Source organism: Argopecten irradians, chromosome 3 (genome assembly GCF_041381155.1).
Source record: "Argopecten irradians isolate NY chromosome 3, Ai_NY, whole genome shotgun sequence".
Classification (NCBI taxonomy): Eukaryota; Metazoa; Mollusca; class Bivalvia; order Pectinida; family Pectinidae; genus Argopecten; species Argopecten irradians.
In genome coordinates this window covers 8,099,883-8,119,090 of record NC_091136.1, presented here as the reverse complement: position 1 = coordinate 8,119,090, position 19,208 = coordinate 8,099,883, and the positions used below count along the sequence as shown (strand labels likewise).

The window sequence follows — 19,208 nt, the reverse complement described above, 5'->3', positions numbered from 1 at the left end:
GACGTATCATTGAATTCATGATACGTCGTGGTAGCTATTAGTCCCCAGATGCGTGTGATGGTACGGATGATTTTTATGTATGGGTAGTTTTTATTTTGTGTTACTGGACTACATGCATATTAGATACTGGACAACAAGACGAGCCCGGTTTCGAACCTTAAAGATGCTCCACACCGCCGACAGAGCATAAATGATATTCATTATTTGAACAATAATTGGTGTTTTTATCGTGTATATATATATGTCTAATTAACACAAAAAATAATATAAAATAATAATTTTGCCTTTGGTGCATGCGCAATCAGTACTTCATTCCATATAGGATATAGTGCTACGGATTTTTTTCGGGATGCAATTAATTATTTTTTCATATTTTAAACTTGAAGTAAAATTAGAAGCTCAAACTTTTCAATGGTGGTAATGGTGTAAAGTAAGTAACTTTTGTAACTGAAGAAAATACTAAATCGTCTGCTCCTGTTTTTGATAGTGAAAAAAAACACCGTTTGTCAGCGGTGGAGCATCTTTAAGACAAGCCTCGGACACAGAAGACGTAAAGCCGTGGAGAGGTGAATCTTTGATTTTTACAAGTATAACTCATAATTATATATAATACACTAGGCATTTCCAAGTTCAAGTTAAACGGTTAATTCAATAAATAAAGTAAAATAACGAATTAAGGAACAGTTTAATATTTCTGCCATGCATGAGAGGCATTTCGTATGACCAATTTCTGTCCCGTTCTCTAAGGTTATAAATTCCTATAGAGGTTTAAGGATTTTATGTACAGCTATCAAATCTTTACGTATCGATGCTTGCAAGTTATCATGTGTATTTACCGGGGAGTCTAATAAATTTTAGAATAACGTAGATTTTAAAGTCTACAGAATAAAAGCATTGTTATAGATCTAAGATCTACAGAATAAAAGCATTGATGTAAAATTTTAAAGGTCTACAGAATAAAAGCATTCAATGTAGAGTTTAAGGTCTAAATTTTTAGGTAGATTGCGCTCCGGATCGGACGGACAAGATGGAGTGGGGCAAAATAACAAAAGAATGAAAGGTAAATAATATTACTAATGCTTATTCTAGATAGACATGAAACGGGTTTATCTTTTTTCTTTTATCCTTTTATTTCCTGTTTTATGTTTTTAATTTTTTAATCACTTTCGATGTTCAATTTTACAGACAGTACAGACAAAACATTCACATTTATACATGTACACACCCTCACACACACATATATACATTGCATACATTCAGGAGTGTCCATACACCCACAATTATTCAGACAATGTCGTGATGTCATGCCGTTGTCACACCGTCATGATATTGCTTTCTTGACGTCATAAATTGTTCAACATGTGAGCAGCATGGGTCACATGAGCCTGGATACTAAAGTGGTTTTTATTTGAAATGATACCAATCTAGGGCAATAACGAAAGTGGAAATATGTTAAAAAACAATTTTCTTCTAATTTTTTCGGTACTCATGCGTATTCGGATTACTTTTTAAGAATAGAATTTTGTTACAGTGAATGCTATGAGTAATGGTCTCAATTAGCTCTCGATCTGATGCGATATATGTAAGATAGATTTGCCACTGAAAGTTAATTGAAATGTGTGTGGATGATTTTATTGGGTGTGGATAATTTCATTTTGTGTATTAATTACTTCATAAATATTTATAGATGCTGGGCAACAGAGACGAGCAAGCTTTCGAACCTTAAGTAGACAAGCCTCGGAGATAGAAGACGTAAAGCCAAGGAAAGGTGAATATTAGTACTTTTACATTCTTGGACCAACCAGCCAAGAAGTATAACTAGGAACGCATTAGGCATTTTAAGTTAAATTATGAAACTGATCATTGTTTTTAAATGATTATATAAACAGCTATTCAATCTTTAGGTATCTTTACATATTTATGACTGCTGTAGATGCTTTCCAGTAACCATGTGCATTTACCAGGCATGTTTTTTTTTTTTTTTTTTTTTTTGTACTCAGAATCGGCTCGTCATGTATTTATACATACATAGTCATATCATATATAAAGAAAACTCGTTAAAAAGTAACGTTTTTGAATAATTATAAAAATAAATCAAGTTAGATAAAAAAAGAGTTGTTTAATCTTAAATGTAGTGAAACTAGTATTTATTAAATTGTGCTGTTAATGTCTAGTCTAATATTTATCTATTTATGTTATATTTCGTGCCTCTTGCACGGAGCCATTTCATAATCGTACACTTATTTTTTTCTGACGTATTATTTTTTTTCATTCTTTTATTTTCATTTTGGCATTAGATTGTATTCTTCTCATTTATACTCTTTCGTTCTCTTGCTCACTTTAATGCAGCTACTAAATAAGTTTTGTTAAAATATAAGATCTTCTCTCACTCTCTCTCTCTCTCTCAGGACATATTCATTTTTTCCCATTTACTCTCCCTCTGTTAGTCTTTCTGTGAGGTGTTAATATTTTAACGGTGTTAGTTGTTGAATTTTAAATATTTACCTGGAAAAAACCCAGTAATAATTGAAAAAGAACTTTAAGGTTGAGAACATATTTCCAGTATGAAAAAAGATTGTTTCCAGCGATTGGGAGTCCCCTACCTGCATGGATAATCTAGTCTTCACACAAGAAAAAAATCCGGAATTAGCGGTTATAGTTAGTTTTGATTTTACTATTGTAAAAATGTTTCTTTTGAGGCCTTTACCAGACATGCTAGTAAATTGTTGAATAAGATTATTGATGTAGATTTTATGTCATAACGTTTTAGGTAGATTGCGCTCCGGATCGGACGGACAAGATGGAGCGGGGCAAAATAACAAAAGAATAAGAAGTAAGTAATATTATTAATTATTGTGCTAAATAGACGTGAAACATGTTTCATCTTAGCTTTAAGTTTCTGTTATGGGCATTTAACTTGTGATATAGTCATACAAAGCATCATAGTTGTATTACCTTAGCACTATTCATAACTACTTATTCACCTCCTACTCTACGTCCCTTTCGTTTTCTGAATCACAACTCCTCCCTGAAACTGATCATTGTTTTTACAATTTCATTTATTTGTTTTGTGTTTGAAGCATTATTTGCATTCAACAGAAATATGAACTGAATCCTATGGAATTACAACAAAAATGTATAACTTTTTGAATATTTTGCCATTATTTACAAACAACACAACAATCTACGAGTCAACAGTGATATCTAAGGTTAGGACGGATGCTTGTTCAAGTACACCTTAGAAGGGATATATAGGTATACAAAAATCATTAGTTTAAACAGGGTCTGAAACCTTAACAGACAGCGCAAGAATAATTAGAAAATGGAATGTCTTAACTGAGAACGTTTGAGCGCAAATTAACGGAAACCCGTCTTATCCCTGGGATATGTTATACGTTTGTCGTAACAATACGGGTATTACATGTACATATATTAACGTGTTTTTAGACGACAAAAATGGCGTTTTCAGTATCTGATGTCACACACAAATGGCTGAAATAGCACATATATTTTATCAATGAGACAATTTTATGATTAGTTGAAGAGAACTCTCACCAGTTCAGAAAGCAGACGGACAATACACACGACGCACGAATCATTGATGTTTGGTTCCGAGCCAGGGAGTCTATTGGACACATCCAAGGAACGAAGTCTGGAGAAACCTGCGGGGGTACTGGATTCCGCGTGGGCAAGGACTACATCATGACAGCATACCACGTGGCAGCTAATTTAGCAAGTAAGATTTTTGCAAAGGAAAGGTGTGTCCCCCCCAATATGTAATGGGAAGTATGTACTGCAGTACAATTTTTTTTTTCTGAAACAATGGTCCTGAAGATGCCATGTAATTAAATGATTTGGCTTAACATGCCAATGGACTTGACATGTCTTAGTCCGAGATACACTGGCCCTGGCACCAGACTTAGACACTATGACAGATAGATATCATAAGGGTCAAAGTGCAGTGCTAAATCAAAAGGTGGAACTCGCCGACAATGTTTGGTATCGAGCCAGGTCATCTCCAAATTCAGACTGATCTCCGAGAAGCCCCACTTACCTTGGTCTTTTCAACAAATGAATAATTTATCTACCCAAATATAGCAATCCGTCGAGATTAGATGCGATTTGAATACTATGAGAAAATGGCGACAACGAGGAGGAAGATTTAAAGTTGCGGAAAGGAAACTACTGTATTGACATAATATAACATGCATGCATGATAAAATGGATTGATGTGGGTAGATGTATTATTCATTTGTTGAAAAGACCAAGTTAAGTGACGCTTCTCGGTGGTAATTGTTTTGTAAGCAGTCTCAATCGAAGATGACGAGTTCCACCTTTTGATGTAGCCCTGCACTCTGGCCCTACACCAGACCAAATGTCTAAGTCTGGTGTCATGGTCAGAGTATCTCGGTCTAGGCATGTCTATGGACCAATAATAATACAGCAATATTTTTATTTCAAAGGTGCATGTATCTGTTGTAATGTCATTTGATGTTATAAACCTCCCATAAGGTCTTCCTTTTCTGGATCTGTTCGAAATTCATTTTGAAGTTATCCATTATGTTTCCAGAAGAGCACGATTCGGACGACGAGGACTGGTCTTTACTAGATGCAGAAGATGTATTCATCGAGTTCAAATTTCCTAAACAATATGTTGGTGAACAATTTCAGTTTAAGCCAAAACTGATACTAGGTGACAAGAAACTCGATTACGCAATTTTAAAACTCAAACCACGTACAATGCATCAATTAGAAATACCTAAACCGTTTACTAAGTTTCAGAAAATTCACTACGATGAACTATTTTCATTGTTGGGGTTTCCTCAAATACCGAATGACCAGATCATGCAGTTTGATTCCGACATTGTGCTTTTTGACCTGTACGCCAAAGACAATGCCAATCGACGTGGTTATATGATGGAAGACAACGGCAAAGCGAAGCAAGGATATAAAGGAATCCGAGGTGAGGGGAAAGTTTTGTTCGATTGCTGGGTCCAGCATGGAGCATCGGGTGCCCCGGGTATCGTAGTAGGAAAAAACTTTGAAGAGCCTGTGTGCACTTTGATGTTGTCGCGCGGTTTTCCTGTCTATGCCTTTACTAAAGGCGTGAATGTCCCAAGGAATGAAATGATTGAACAGGGCATCACAATGGAACATATAGCAAAGGACATTGGTCGCAAAAGTGGCAAAGAATTGAAAAGGAAAATATTCGGCAATTGTTTCCATTGAAGCGGGAGAAATGTATGTCATTGTTTTAACGGTCCCCATCATGAATAAATGGATAAGCCGATTGTTGTTTGTATTGTTATTTTTTGTTATTTTGTTGTTTTCAAAGCATTTTTAGTTTTAAATTATACATATATATATATTTCTTTTAAAATATTCTTTTCTATATTGGAGAAGTATCAGATAAAGTCTTTTTTCTTAAATAAAACGCTGAAAATTATTAACTTGAAACGTCTGATAGAAAGGCATGTAAAGAGAATGATTTGACCGACACTTTATACAAAATTGAAGCTATATGATTAACAATATAGAATTTATATGCTAAAAAGGCAACTATGCATTTTTCACCAATTCAATTGGCAATAATGATATTTTGTACTTATTAAATAGTACATAATTCATTGTATCAATTGTCTAATACTGCACCGTGCACTGAAAGGAAGATGACGTCAAAACCAACTATGATAGGTCGCCGAGTACTTCAGTAATGATTGACCTGCAACAATATTACATATTTTATTTCAGCACAGAAAAAGTGCGCAAATTACACAAGTGTTTACAGTAAATGAAGAAAATGACGGTTCTATTATTATAAGTTGCTAAAGCAGCATGAAAACATCCTGATGTATATTCACCGTGTATTCATTAAAAACATGACGTCAAATAAACTATGATAAAAATGAACTGCAAGTCTCCAAAGGACATCTTCATGTAGTGTTAGTAGTTATTTGTTATTCATGTGTTTCTGGACTGAAAACTTGCGGTGTCCTTGAAATGATCAGCAAATGTAAGTGACGAAAATTAGTTGATCAAACAATTAATAAGTAACAATTGTGAGAAGATAGATGCAATTAATTTTGATTATTACGATTTAAAATCGGGCAGTTGTAACCATATTACAGTGTGCCATCCCGTTTGTCCCAATTAGCGTTAGAACACATTAGTGACAGGCATGTGTGCTCATGTTATTTTTGTAAGCGCTTGTACCTAGGTTTGAGCTGCATCAAGCACCTGCTTACTAAGACATTGAAGCCTTCCTAGGTATATAGTGCTCATGTGACAGTTACATTGTACACAATTATTTGTGACTTTGTTCGGCTTATAAACGGTCTGTTTCCTCAAACATTTTCTACTCTAGATTACACTAAAAAAAGTAACGTAATTTGTTGTTTTCATTTTTGCTATGGGACCAAGATTATAAACATATACATTTGTGTATGACTGAGTTGGAGGTCAACATGTGTTATGTTGAACTCTCTGAGGCCGAAGGCTAACCGAAAACTCAGTCCACAAATGTTTTGTTATACCTTCTATCGTGTATATAAATACGAAATAAATTCCCTTATGTATAATCATAATGTACGATAGCAAAGGAAATGAATTGAGTCATTTTAGTTTTAAATAATATATAACAAAGAATTGATTAATCAATTTGCTATAAATTAATGGTAAACTATTTGACATTACACGAACGATTGAACATTGATCATGATAACAAAGGGATTGCGCACATCGACGGAAGTTGCCGAGTAGTGACGTCATAATGACATAAGCAGTCAACATTCGATTTTTATCAGTCATTATTTCTCGAGCGCAAACATCTAAAATATTGGACTTTTTTACTCTAGAATAGTATAGAGAATAAAAAGTAAAGATTTAGCAACAAAATTTGTTGTTTCATTGGTCTGTCATACCTGTTATGAAAAGGAAGTATGTACAAACATATCACCTGCAAAGACTAGATCATTTAATGAAAGTTAATACACATGCATAGAAGAATATAAATTCTGTGAGATAATATTTGTATAACACCTCATTATTGTAAATCATCTTTGTGCATGGCCTGTTTATTTTAATGCATAACTTCAATGGAAATTTATCTGTTTGTTTCTTCTTTCCGCTGTTAGTGTCAAGTACAATATCAATATAAAGATAGTTCATTCCGTGAACACAGAACCCAAGAGAAGGCCTTTTCTGTCTTTGAATATTGCAGAGTTGTCTCCCTTGCTGGCAGGTACTCATTGTGACGATATTAATTTGTGAGCGACGCTCGCGTCGTTTTAATATAATGTTACGCTCGCAAAGACGTGACGTCAAAATCAATACCTGCAAAGGAAGATACCTCTGTAATGTGGAAATTCAGAATAAAAGTCACAAAAACAAATGGTAGAATACTGTAAAATCTCGCTTGTATTAGGATGACATGTTCATCCGGATCATAAGAACTGAAGATACAAAATACCTTGTCTGAAACACAATATTTACATGACTAGTGCTTTAGACTAAGATTTAGCATGGACACGTTTACCTTGAAAATGCAATACGAAGGAAACATGAAATTGTTTAAATGATCTATCCTGAAAGAAGGCCAGTTTTTTTGGATGAGCTTTAATTCAAATACCATTTGTTAGACAATAAGTGAAGGTTATGAATGCAATCAAGTAGGTCAAACCATTCATGATTGATCAGAACTGTATTTTTTAGCTTTCAAATTATGATATATATACATATATTGAGAATACATGATTAGTATCTTACAATACAAGGTTTCTTCTGGTGCGAGACTTAGGAAAGCCGAGGTGACGGTGTTAAGCCTTTGGGTTAGATGACCTAATAAAACTTATAACACATGTAAAGCTGGAATCATCAGTTTAATGGAAACATTACTTTGATATTTTAACTTGAAACATGAATTTATGCTAAATAGAAGTTGGAAAAGATTCGATTACAGTAAACTTTGATCTTGGATTGTCAATTAATGACGTTTTATGGTCTTGGAATGTTAATTAATGACGGTTTTGGTAGAAAAATATCAATAGAAAAAATACTTTTCAGAAATGTATTCTATCATACGATAATCTTTTTATTCGGAGTGTTGGATTCCAAATGACGTTTGTATAGACTTTGGGCTATTTATAACATTCCAATAAATCTTTATTTGCTATCTAATGCTTTGTCTAATTTAAAAAAACCAATTGTTTGTCTTCATGCCCTCTTATTCCTGTTTCCCTTACGCTGTTGAATATTATTTGCAATAGTTTCAGAAAGCCAAAATTCACATTGGTTTGAGATGTAATGGTAACTTTTGATAAAACTCAAAAGCTGAAATCGCCTTTAAAGCTGTCATATATTAAATCCATGCATTTATTATATCATCGAGCAAATGTTTTACGTCCTATTAACAACTATTGGTAGTTTTGAAGTGGAGGGAATCAAAAGTACTAAGGAAAAACTAATTAATAAAAAAGATATACGGCTAGTATCTTGGAAACTATCATTCATGAGTCTCCACATGGTGACCCAGAGTGGTAGATGTATTGTTAAAATATCGAAGACTCATTTCATATTAACCACTACAAAAACCATTATTTACTAAACTCACAATAAAAAAAACCATCGAATCATTTTCACAACTGTAGCAAAGCAGAGATTTGATTTCAAACTAATCAGCTTGGAAAATCTGATTTACAACATTACCTTACCGTAAATCATGAAGGGCTCTTGTTTCATCGTATCGGCCATTCATCTACTCTCGAATAGGCAACATTTCTTTCCGCAATATAATTCTCATAAATATAACAATTACAAACTCCAATCGCGTCTCAAAAGTCAAAATGTCCTATCAAGGTTTCCGTCTATCCGTGATCGAGAGGTCAATTTTTACTTTTAACCATTAAGTTTTGACTTTTGTGTCGTGATATTTGAATTTTTAATTGTTCATTCTCAGAACAATTATGCAGGAAGAAAAGCGGAGAGGAGATCGAAAGCTGATACGGTGATATTCCTGCACGATTTAAGATAAAGTTATGTTTCATACACATCTGGTATACCAGCTGAAAAACAGAGTATGGAATCATATCTCAAATAGTAATCTCTAGCTATGTTTCTCTGTAGTAATTGTAAAGTTGATGATGTTCTAAAATTTTAACAGTTTAAATGTACTATCTATGGCCTATGGCAGCTTGACAGGATAGGTTTTCTTTAGTACACGTTACTCCAACGTCTCTAGCCAAGGGTGTTCTTTACGATGCAGGGAGAGTTTTGTACTGAATACCCTTTGGTAGCGAAGTTGACTATAAACGTTTTAACGACTGTTAGTAGGTCATAAAACAAAAGAAATCCTGTACATGGCATTGTATAGATTACTGTTATTTTTACTCAGTGATGCAATACACATGCATTTGACGTATCACAACTTTAAGGACGTTTTAAACTATAAATTCATAGTGTTTATGGTTGCATGTTTCATCAAATTTGATCACTTCATTTCATAATTGCATGCATTGCTTGAAGACACATACGAAATGGTGTCATACAATGATATACATGTAATAAACATATTTCCAATCGTGGTATATGTATTATTTTATTGTGTATTTACGCTTTTCAAACTATTTTATGATAAATTATATCTCCAACCAATAATTATTGGTCATTAAAATAATAAAATTAAAATAATACATTATTATTAATCCGATGAGCGACAGATCATATTATAGAAGCTGAATAGTTCGTAGTTGAATTTTCTGCTTTATGAAGATATTGCAAACGTTTTGGAATTGAAACACGTACAGCTGCTTTATATGCAATATAGACAAACACTAAACGTGGTCTGTATAAAAGTAAAATTTAATGTAAAATATAACTGGTACTGTCACATAAAGCTTTGCCTTAATCCTTACAATGTGCATGTACAAAGAAGCAGATAAAAAACAGGTGCTACATGAAACAGAGATAGAAAATGCAGTAAATGGGCTGATAAATGCCATCCTTTGTCAAATAACTATTTCTTGCCATTGACATGAAATTTCTTTTCGTGGATAAGGAATAATTATATGTGTATTGTGAAAATCAGTTCTACAAAAAATTTTTTTGCCCAAACTTGAAGGGATCCACGGGGAAACATTTATTCTATACAAATGTAATTAGCTTCAGCGAAATTCACCGAAATACGTATTACTGAACAGTAGCTGGTATGCGTTACGATTATGTTGTATTTTAAATACATTGTACGTATAAAGACTTCGAGATAGACAGTATTGTCGTCCTCCGGGTATTATATTTGTGCTAATGACAATTAGGCTGCTTAATAAGAATATGTCGTTTAACAGGAATGCTTATCAGTATAACTAGACTGGCCATCAGTCTCTAGAATATTGGGAAAAAAATCACTTAAAGATGCTCCACCGCCGACAAAGTATATATGATATTCATCAGTTTATAACAATAATTTTTGTTTGATCATGAATATATATGTCTAATTAACACAAAAAATAGTATAACATAATTTATTTCGCCTTTGGTGCACGCGAAATCAGTACTTCCTTCCATATAGGATATAGTGACACGGATTTTTTTCGGGATGCAATTAATTATTTTTCATATTTTTAACTTGAAGTAAAATCAGAAGCTCAAACTTTTCAAAGGTGGTAATGGTGTAAAGTAAGTAACTTTTGTAACTGAAGAAAAATACTAAATCGTCTGCTTCTGTTTTTGATAGTGAAAAAATACCATTTGTCAGCGGTGGAGCAACTTTAAATTTGGCTTGATTATTTTTGTCTCAACTACGTGTCTGATTTTAGACTGGGTTTCAGACTAGAGGGAGATAATCCCAGTCAACAGTATAACACTATCCTAACAGGGAGAACAGGAAATGAGGTAGGCCTAGTGCTGACGATCCAGGTTTACAAAATTTAGAGATTCAGAACAACTTATCTGAGGTAAGTCTTTTTTTTTGCTACAGTTTATGTTGGATTATTTTGCCGTATGTGTAGAGATAGGACGCCACGCCATGGAAGGCTAATATATGTGGTGTAATATTGTATACAGTTTGTTATGTTGTTAAGGTCCCTGATCAAAAGTAGGTCAAAATTGACTGCTTAAAATTAGAACTTAGATCTAGCCTAGCATCTCGCATAGACAAGGATTAGCTTATTATCAGTATCATCAATCTGACTTTACTCGATGTAAGTATGAGTAACATTGTACAAAATAAATAAATGTAATTAAAGCTATGGTTGATTGTATTTGGGTCAAATAACGAAACTCCCCATTTATGTATACATGTATATAGTCGCACACATAAATTAAGGATCAGTCCAAAAGATATTTGATGGTACCTTTCTAACGATTTATGATTGATCATTTAGGTTGTTTAATTAGTAAACGTTTGGACCAGCCATATATCTGTGTTTACTATGAATAACGAACACAAAGTAGATAAATAGTCTGTGTCTATTTATAGGTTCTGGGAATTCCGACCAAAACTGAAAGTAACGATATCATTTTAAAATTCCTTGAGTAAAACAATGAATATTTTAAAGAATGTTCACGATATTCGTTTTATTTTGCAGGGTTTAAATAGATATATATATAACTGAGAAATGGAACCGTCCGAGAGCGATTGTTCACACCATGCCGACATGGTATACGAACTTGGCCAAGCAATCCCGTCTTCATCCTCAGAAATGCAATCTATTCTCAATCAATGCACGGAAAGACAATACTTAACTAAAGCCGAAGCAGCGAGCTCAAATACAATGGAGGATCTCTGCAGTTGTTTAATGAAGAACGAAGTAATTTCCCACGGCATGTACAAGAAACTAAAAGATATTCCACCTCTCAAGAGAAACGCTGGCGCAATTCGGATAATTGATCGTTGTGCGAACAAAATTGCAAAGATAACAGGTAAACATTGCAAATTCTGTTGAAATTAAAACCATATATGATTAATGAAAAAATATTTTCGACTCAGAATAATGAAATCGAATAGAAAATATACTAGTAAACTTTATCTCGTTTGCAAACGTTGACAAAAATGTTAGTTTGATTCTACTGGCACCAGCATTGTTGTGATGTCATGACATTGTCATACCGTCACGATATTGCTTGTGATGCCATAAATTGTTCAGTACGTGATGAGCAGTATGGGCAACACGACATGCCTGATACTAAAGGTGGTTTTATTTGGAACGATACCAAATGATGCAATCTTGCTGATCAAATGAAAGTGGAAATATGTTTCAAAAACTTTTTCTTCTCATTTTCGGTAGTACTGTATCCGAGAACCACTTTATTAATAGAATTAAAGTATTTTATAACAGTGAATATTAGTCATGCTAGCAATAAGTCCCTCATGTAAGGTTATTTCACACTAAACGGTGATTGATGTTTTATTGGGTGTTTATTTTATTTTGTGTAATAAATAAACATTTAGATGGATGGCAACCTATACGAGCTTCCTGTAACCGAGCCTCAGAGACAGAAGACGTTAAGCCGAGAGGAGGTGAATATTATTTTTTTTTACATTCTTGGACCAACCAGACAAGACACACATGACAAGCGTAACTCGGAACACACTAGGCATTTCTAAGTTAAATTATACGACTAATTCAGTAAATAAGAAAGCAACGCATTAAGAAACGTTTTATTTCCTGGCGATATAATGAAAATGGAAACACATGTATATTGTTTTTTTGTAAATAACTATTTTTATTGTCGGTACTAATGGGTCTGAGGACCACTTTCTAAGAATAGAATTTTTTTAATTTTCATTAATATTAATGATTTTAGTTAATTTATAGTTAATTACGTATACTGTAATTAAGTTACATAAACATGGGTTCCGGCATACTTTGCGCTCAACTTTGTTTTCCATCAATGGCTAAAAAGTTATTAGTTATCAATGCAAAGTTTAATCCCATAAAACCACGGGAAAATACAAAAAAAATTATCATGCAAATAATCATTCAAATATAAAACAAATCACGGGGTTTCAGTGAGGAGTTGTGAATCGGAAAACGAAAACGGTTTAGAATAGGAAATGAAGAAGTACAGTTACATTATGTATAGTTAAAAAATATATGATGCTACCTTTTATTAATATATCATAACAGTTAAAATACCCTTTATAATAAATAAAAAGTTAAGACAAATTATTAGTAATATTACTTATCTTTGTCCTTTTTTTCTGTATTTTTGTCGCGCTCCACCTTGTCCGTCCAATCCAGAGCGCAATCTACGTAAAAAGTTAAAACTTAAAATAACTACCTTTGCTTTTATTCTACAATTCATTTAATTCTTTGAAACTTTATTTATTTAATTTAAATTAGAAGTACCTATTGTATTTTGAGTTATGCTTCTCTATTTTGTTCAAGAAAGGAACTTGGCTGATTGATTTAAGAATGTCAAAATCCTAATATTCAACTCTTCTTAGCTTCACGTATCCTTAAGGCTCGAAAGCTGGCTCGTCTTTGTTGCCAAGCATCTATTCTGTATTTAGTATAATTTTGTGTTGAAAAAAGGTTAACAACATATTTCTTTGAATGAATAGCACACCATATTTTTCTTCGTTGAGGAACATAAAACGCATTACCTAACAGACAACGCAAGAATATTAGAGGGAGGAAATATGTCTACCGAGAACTGTACTTGAGCGCAACTACGCGGAAACCCATTTTATTATATATTTTTTATGTTTGATGTAAAAAAAAATGCGGGGTTTAATGTATATACATGACATTGTATATTTGTTTTATACATCAATACCCTTTATCAGTATCTGATGTCACACACAAATGTAACATAACATATACACAGTATATTATAAATTAGACATGCTTATCGTTAGGTGAAGAGAACTCTCACCAGTTCAGAAAGCAGGTGGATAATACACACGACGCACGAATCCTTGATGTGTGGTTACGAGCCAGAGAGTCAATTGGACACATCCAAGGAAGAAAAGGGGGTACTGGATTCCGCGTGGGCGAGGACTACATCATGACAGCATATCACGTTGCGGCTGGTTTAGCAAGTAAGGCTTCTGATATAGTCAATAGCTGATTAGGTTTTGTTCCCCCCCCCCCCGCCCCCGATATCCATTGGGAAGGTGTTTTACTACATTTCAACAACTTTTTCTCTCTAAACAGTCAATGGTCCTAAGGACGCCAAGTAAAGTTTTTACATGTCTATGGACTTTACTTCGCATGTCTATGGACAAGTAGTATACTAAAATAATTTAAAAGTGTATGTATCTGTTGTAATGTCATTTAATGTTATAAACTTCCCATAAGGTCTTCTTTTTCTGGATCTGTTCGAAATTCAATTTGAAGTTATCCATTATGTTTCCAGAAGAGCACGATTCGGACGACGAGGACTGGTCTTTACTAGATGCAGAAGATGTATTCATCGAGTTCAAATTTCCTAAACAATATGTTGGTGAAAAATTTCAGTTACAACCAGAATTAATACAAGGTGACGAGAAACTCGATTACGCTATTTTAAAACTCAAACCACGTGAAACGCATCAATTACAGATTCCTAAACCGTTTACAAGGTTTAAGAAAATTTACGACGAACAATTTTCGCTGTTTGGATTTCCTGAAAAACCGGATGACAAGATCATGCAATTTGATTCCGACATTGTGCTTTTTAACCTGTACGCCGATGACAATGCCAGTCGACGTGGTTATATGATGGAAGACAACGGCAACGTGAAGAGAGGGTATGCAGGAATCGGAGATGAGGGGAAAGTTTTGTTCGATTGTTGGGTCCAGCATGGAGCATCGGGTGCCCCGGGAATCGTAGTTGGAAAAGATTTCGAGGAACCTGTCTGCACCTTGATGTTGTTGTGCGGTTTTCCTGTCCATGCCTTTCAAGGTGTGAATGTCCCAAAGAATGAAATGATTGAGCAGGGCATCACAATGGAACATATAGCAAAGGACATTGGTCGCAGAAATGGCAAAGAACTGAAAAGGAAAATTTTCGGCGATTGTTTCCATTGACGGTCTCGCTGGAGAAGATATGCTGATATTGTTTTAAAGATTCCCTTCTCGGATAATTGGATTAATCAGGAAAACAAAGAAAGGAATTAAACGACCGCATGATGTCAATCTGATTAAAATAAAGATCCTTATTATCACTACGTGTGATAAGAGGATCTGAGAACATCCCATTAGGGGTCACGTTCAGATGACCTTTGGAAATAGCCAATCAAATTTCACTGCCAGAATCTTGAGTGGGGACGAAATAGTTTGAAAAAAGCTGTCCGAATTATTTTCGTGTACGTAGTCATCTCGCCCAAAGAGCACAACAAAGCTAAATGTTTATGTATACTGGGACTAAATGGCGTTATCAATTGACGTGGCAATGTGTCGAAAGTTTATGTGATATGAAGTACACGTGGTAAGAAGTCATCCGAGCATGACCCTTAATGGAATGTTGTCAGATCCTCTATTGAACGGAGTGGGTATAAGGATCTCCATTTTAATCAGATTGGCATGATGTCTGCTGTCTCCAACGAAATATAAAAAAAGTTGTGATGAAGTGGCATATTCCGTAAATTGCTATGTTGTTTTCAAAACATGATTTCAGAGTTAAATTATCTTTTTTTTCTTTACTTTCCTAAATTAAACGCAATAAATTATTTTCTTGAAATATCTGATTGAAAATAATATAAAGAGAATGGTTTGATTGACACATCATATAAAATTGAAATCGTATGAATTCAATGAACATTTGTTAAGGATAGAGAAGCAATCATTCAACGTGAAATCATCAAATATAAACTCCTTGAGATTAATAGACTAGTGTTTATACATGTACAAAAACTATTTACATAATGGTGTTTGTCCAATCATACTTTTTGTTTGTCCAATCATACTTTTTTTCGCTCACGTGGTCCGAAACTCCAAGGGAGCTGTGCCATAAAGTGGCATCTGGCGTCCAGTATCCGTTTGTCCATCAACAATCGGATGAGAACTTCTTCATATATGTAACCTCTAGGCGGTCCATTTGGTTATTCCAATGTATAGATGACTTCTTTGTGAAAATAGTATGCAAGATATTCATATTTGTCTATGATGTTAAGATTCCAAATTGTGCAATTGTTGGTTTAAAGCATCTGCAGGCCTGAGATGTAGTGCCAAAAGTGGTAGATAAAATTCATTTTGTCTTTGAAACAGGCAATGGATATCGCTCATATTTGACTGGTAACATCCTTGTGCTATGTGGTGGGGGTTCTATTTGTAAGCCAGGGTTTTCTTTTATATTTACTAAATTAACCAGATGAGCAATATATGCCAACAGAACCTCTCATTTATATGTAATAATAACACGTCACTTCAATACAATTAGTCACATGTTTATATTGTTAAATCAGTAATATAAATGAAATTACAATACAGAGACTAGAAGTGACATTTAAGACAGATCAAGGCCCTGCCTTAACAATACATACAATCATTGTAGATAACTTAAAGCTTTGAAAATGATTTGTTTACTGCAAGGTTAAAATCCATTTTCTATGAAGAGATTGTTTCTACGATGTTCAATTGCTTCTACACTATCCTATGAATTGTTCATTTCTTCATCAACTTCGAGATAATGATGTAAAACATACTTTGGTTTCTCACTTGAAGTGAAGAAGCTCAAGTTTTGATCTCTTAACATCTTCAACAACAAATTGCTTGCATTTCAAAAATCATCGCATATCTTAAATTCGCCGTAAGCAAAATTCTTCAAAGGCAGGCTAGTCCAGGAGCCCAAAAAGGCAACTATGCAATTTCACTGATTCAATTTGCAATTGTGCATTTTTTACTTATATGTACATCATTCATCGTATCAATAGTCCACTACAGTATGTCCTTCTCTGGAGCCTGCTTATGAGCTATATATAGAAATCCAATACTGGACAGGGCACTGACAAGGAAGATGACGTCAAACCAACGATGATAAAAATTGAACTGCAGGTCACCGAGGACTTCTGTAATGATTGACCTGTAACATGACAATATTACAATATTTCATTTTAGCACAGAAAAAGTGCGAAAATTACACAAGTTTTTACAGTAAATGAAGAAAATGATGGCTCAATTATTATAAGTTGCTAAAGCAACACCAAAACATCCTGATGTATATTCTCCATGTATTCATTAAGAAGATGACGTCAAATGAATTATGATCAAAATTGAACAGCAGGTCTGCATGGAATTTTTCATGTAGTATTAGTAATTCTTTGCTATTCATGTGTTTATGGAATGTAAACTTGCGGAGTGTACTTTAAAAGATGGGCAAAGTGATGAAAATCAGTTAATCAAAAACACGGCACATATAGCTTTAAGTATTGATACATGTATGGTTTTTATGTTAAATATATAAAATATAATCAATTTTTTTTTATGTTTTAGCTCCTGAATATTATTCTTTGTTCATTTTTTTTTTATTATTTTGTGTATTTATAAGGCAGAATATTTCAAAATGGAACAGGAATATAAATTTTTCAAATAAATAATTTTCAAATCTTTCATCAATGATATCTTGAAAACAAATAATTTTAATATAATTATGATTGAAAATGAGGTACTCATAACTCGTATTTGTAACCACATTACATGGTGTCGGCCTGCTTCTGCCAATTAGTATCAGAACACATCAGTGACAGCACTCGCCTTGTGTGCTCATTAAACTTTTGTAAGGACAAGCACCTGCTTAATAAAGCATTGGAGCTATGGGACCAAGATTATAAAAAATATCAAAATTTGTTTTGTTAAGTTTTTGTTAATGTTGTTTCAATGGACTATAACCAAAAATGTTCCTACCAATAACACAATTTCAAATCTGTTATCAAATGAAATTATACACCAATAGTAAAAGTCGATATACAGGTATGGATGAATAGAAATTTTGTGTGTTGATATTTGTATACCATCTCATCATTGTAAATCATCTTTGTGCATGGCCTGTTTATTTTAATACAAACAATAAAACTTCATTGCAAATTATCTGTTTGTTTCTTCTTAATGGCGCTGTTAAGTGTCAAGTACAATATCAATATAAAGATAGTTCATTCTATCAACAACGAACCCAATATAAGGTCTATCCTGTCTTTGCATATTGCAGAGTTACCTCCCTTGCTGGACGGGTATCAATTGTGACGTCATTGTTTTGTGAGCGAAACATATTTTTCTTTCTCTGAAAATTATGATGTAACACCTGCAGATATAACATCACAACCAATACCTATCTGCATGGTCGATACCACTATAATATTGTTTAAATGAGAGTGTAAGTCACATAGGCATAAAGTGGCTGAGTACTGTAAAATCTCACCTGTATTGGGCTGGCATGTTCATCCGAATCAGAAGGACTGATGACACGAAATACATTCCCTAAAACACAAGATTTAGCATACTTGTACACATTTTAGCCTGAAAATTTAATATAAAGGAAACATGAAATTGTTTAAATGATCTATCCTGAAAGAACACCTTTTAAACAAATACCATTCGCCAGACAAAAAGATAAGATTATTAGTGAATATTATGAGATTTTTAAGACAATAAGTAAAGATTATGAGATTTTTAAGACAATAAGTAAAGATTATGAGATTTTTAAGACAATAAGTAAAGATTATGAGATTTTTAAGACAATAAGTAAAGATTATGAGATTTTTAAGACAATAATTAAAGATTATGAGATTTTTAAGACAATAAGTAAAGATTATGAATGCAATCTATTCTAACAGGTAGGATAACAGGTTGACCTGTTAATGTTAGTTAAATTATTATAGAATCCTACATGAGTCTGTCTAGTGGACAGAAATATCTCGACTACCTAAAGTAAAAGATTCTGGCTGATCAGCATGATTCTCTTCCAGTACAGACTACTGGTCAGCAGAAATCTCAATAGGGATGAGACGTTACTTTAATTCTGCTAAATAGGGCACATGCTATGTGTGTTTTTACCTTAATTTCTACTTAATATTCGATACTGTGGTTTATTCAAATTGACCTCGGAGAACACATAAAACTTACCATTATCATAGCTAAACAGAGCACTATTATATTGGAGGATTTGCTGCTGGCTATGGCATAGAAAAACTGCAAAAAGACAAAAAAATTATTCAAGCATAAAATCTTGTAACATCTCTATATGAAAAAATCTTATTACACCTGACTCAGAATCTTTTCTACAATCTGGTATCA

At 33.6% G+C, this 19,208-nt stretch overlaps 2 protein-coding genes across 8 annotated transcripts in view; one reads left to right on the top strand and one right to left on the bottom strand.

Annotated features, from left to right (window-relative positions):
- The first annotated feature begins 298 nt into the window (after positions 1-298).
- Positions 299-15,838, top strand: LOC138317475 (uncharacterized). 4 transcript variants are annotated; one of them, XM_069259164.1, is made up of 6 exons: positions 299-566; positions 1,002-1,060; positions 1,688-1,768; positions 2,771-2,833; positions 3,539-3,736; positions 4,571-5,290. In XM_069259164.1, exons 2-6 carry the CDS (start codon positions 1,054-1,056, stop codon positions 5,227-5,229), a joined length of 1,008 nt encoding a protein of 335 aa, XP_069115265.1. In that variant the 5' UTR covers positions 299-566; positions 1,002-1,053; the 3' UTR covers positions 5,230-5,290. The 4 variants fall into 4 exon arrangements, with proteins under 4 accessions (XP_069115265.1, XP_069115264.1, XP_069115262.1 ...); XM_069259163.1 differs by having other exon boundaries at positions 301-566; positions 998-1,060; XM_069259161.1 differs by lacking the exons at positions 299-566; positions 1,002-1,060; positions 1,688-1,768; positions 3,539-3,736; positions 4,571-5,290 and adding exons at positions 10,821-10,946; positions 11,580-11,913; positions 12,443-12,511; positions 13,856-14,038; positions 14,356-15,838 and having other exon boundaries at positions 2,410-2,833.
- Positions 15,839-16,352: 514 nt separating this feature from the next.
- LOC138317474 (Golgi pH regulator A-like) overlaps positions 16,353-19,208 on the bottom strand; it is a 22,569-nt gene continuing 19,713 nt past the window's right edge. For all 4 annotated transcript variants that reach the window (XM_069259160.1, XM_069259157.1, XM_069259159.1 and 1 more), the window contains exons 14-16: positions 19,038-19,103; positions 18,334-18,392; positions 16,353-17,001 (exon numbers count right to left, since the gene is read on the bottom strand). In XM_069259160.1, coding sequence (XP_069115261.1) covers positions 16,857-17,001; positions 18,334-18,392; positions 19,038-19,103 — 270 coding nt within the window. In that variant the 3' untranslated portion in view covers positions 16,353-16,856. The remainder of the gene's footprint in view (positions 17,002-18,333; positions 18,393-19,037; positions 19,104-19,208) is intronic.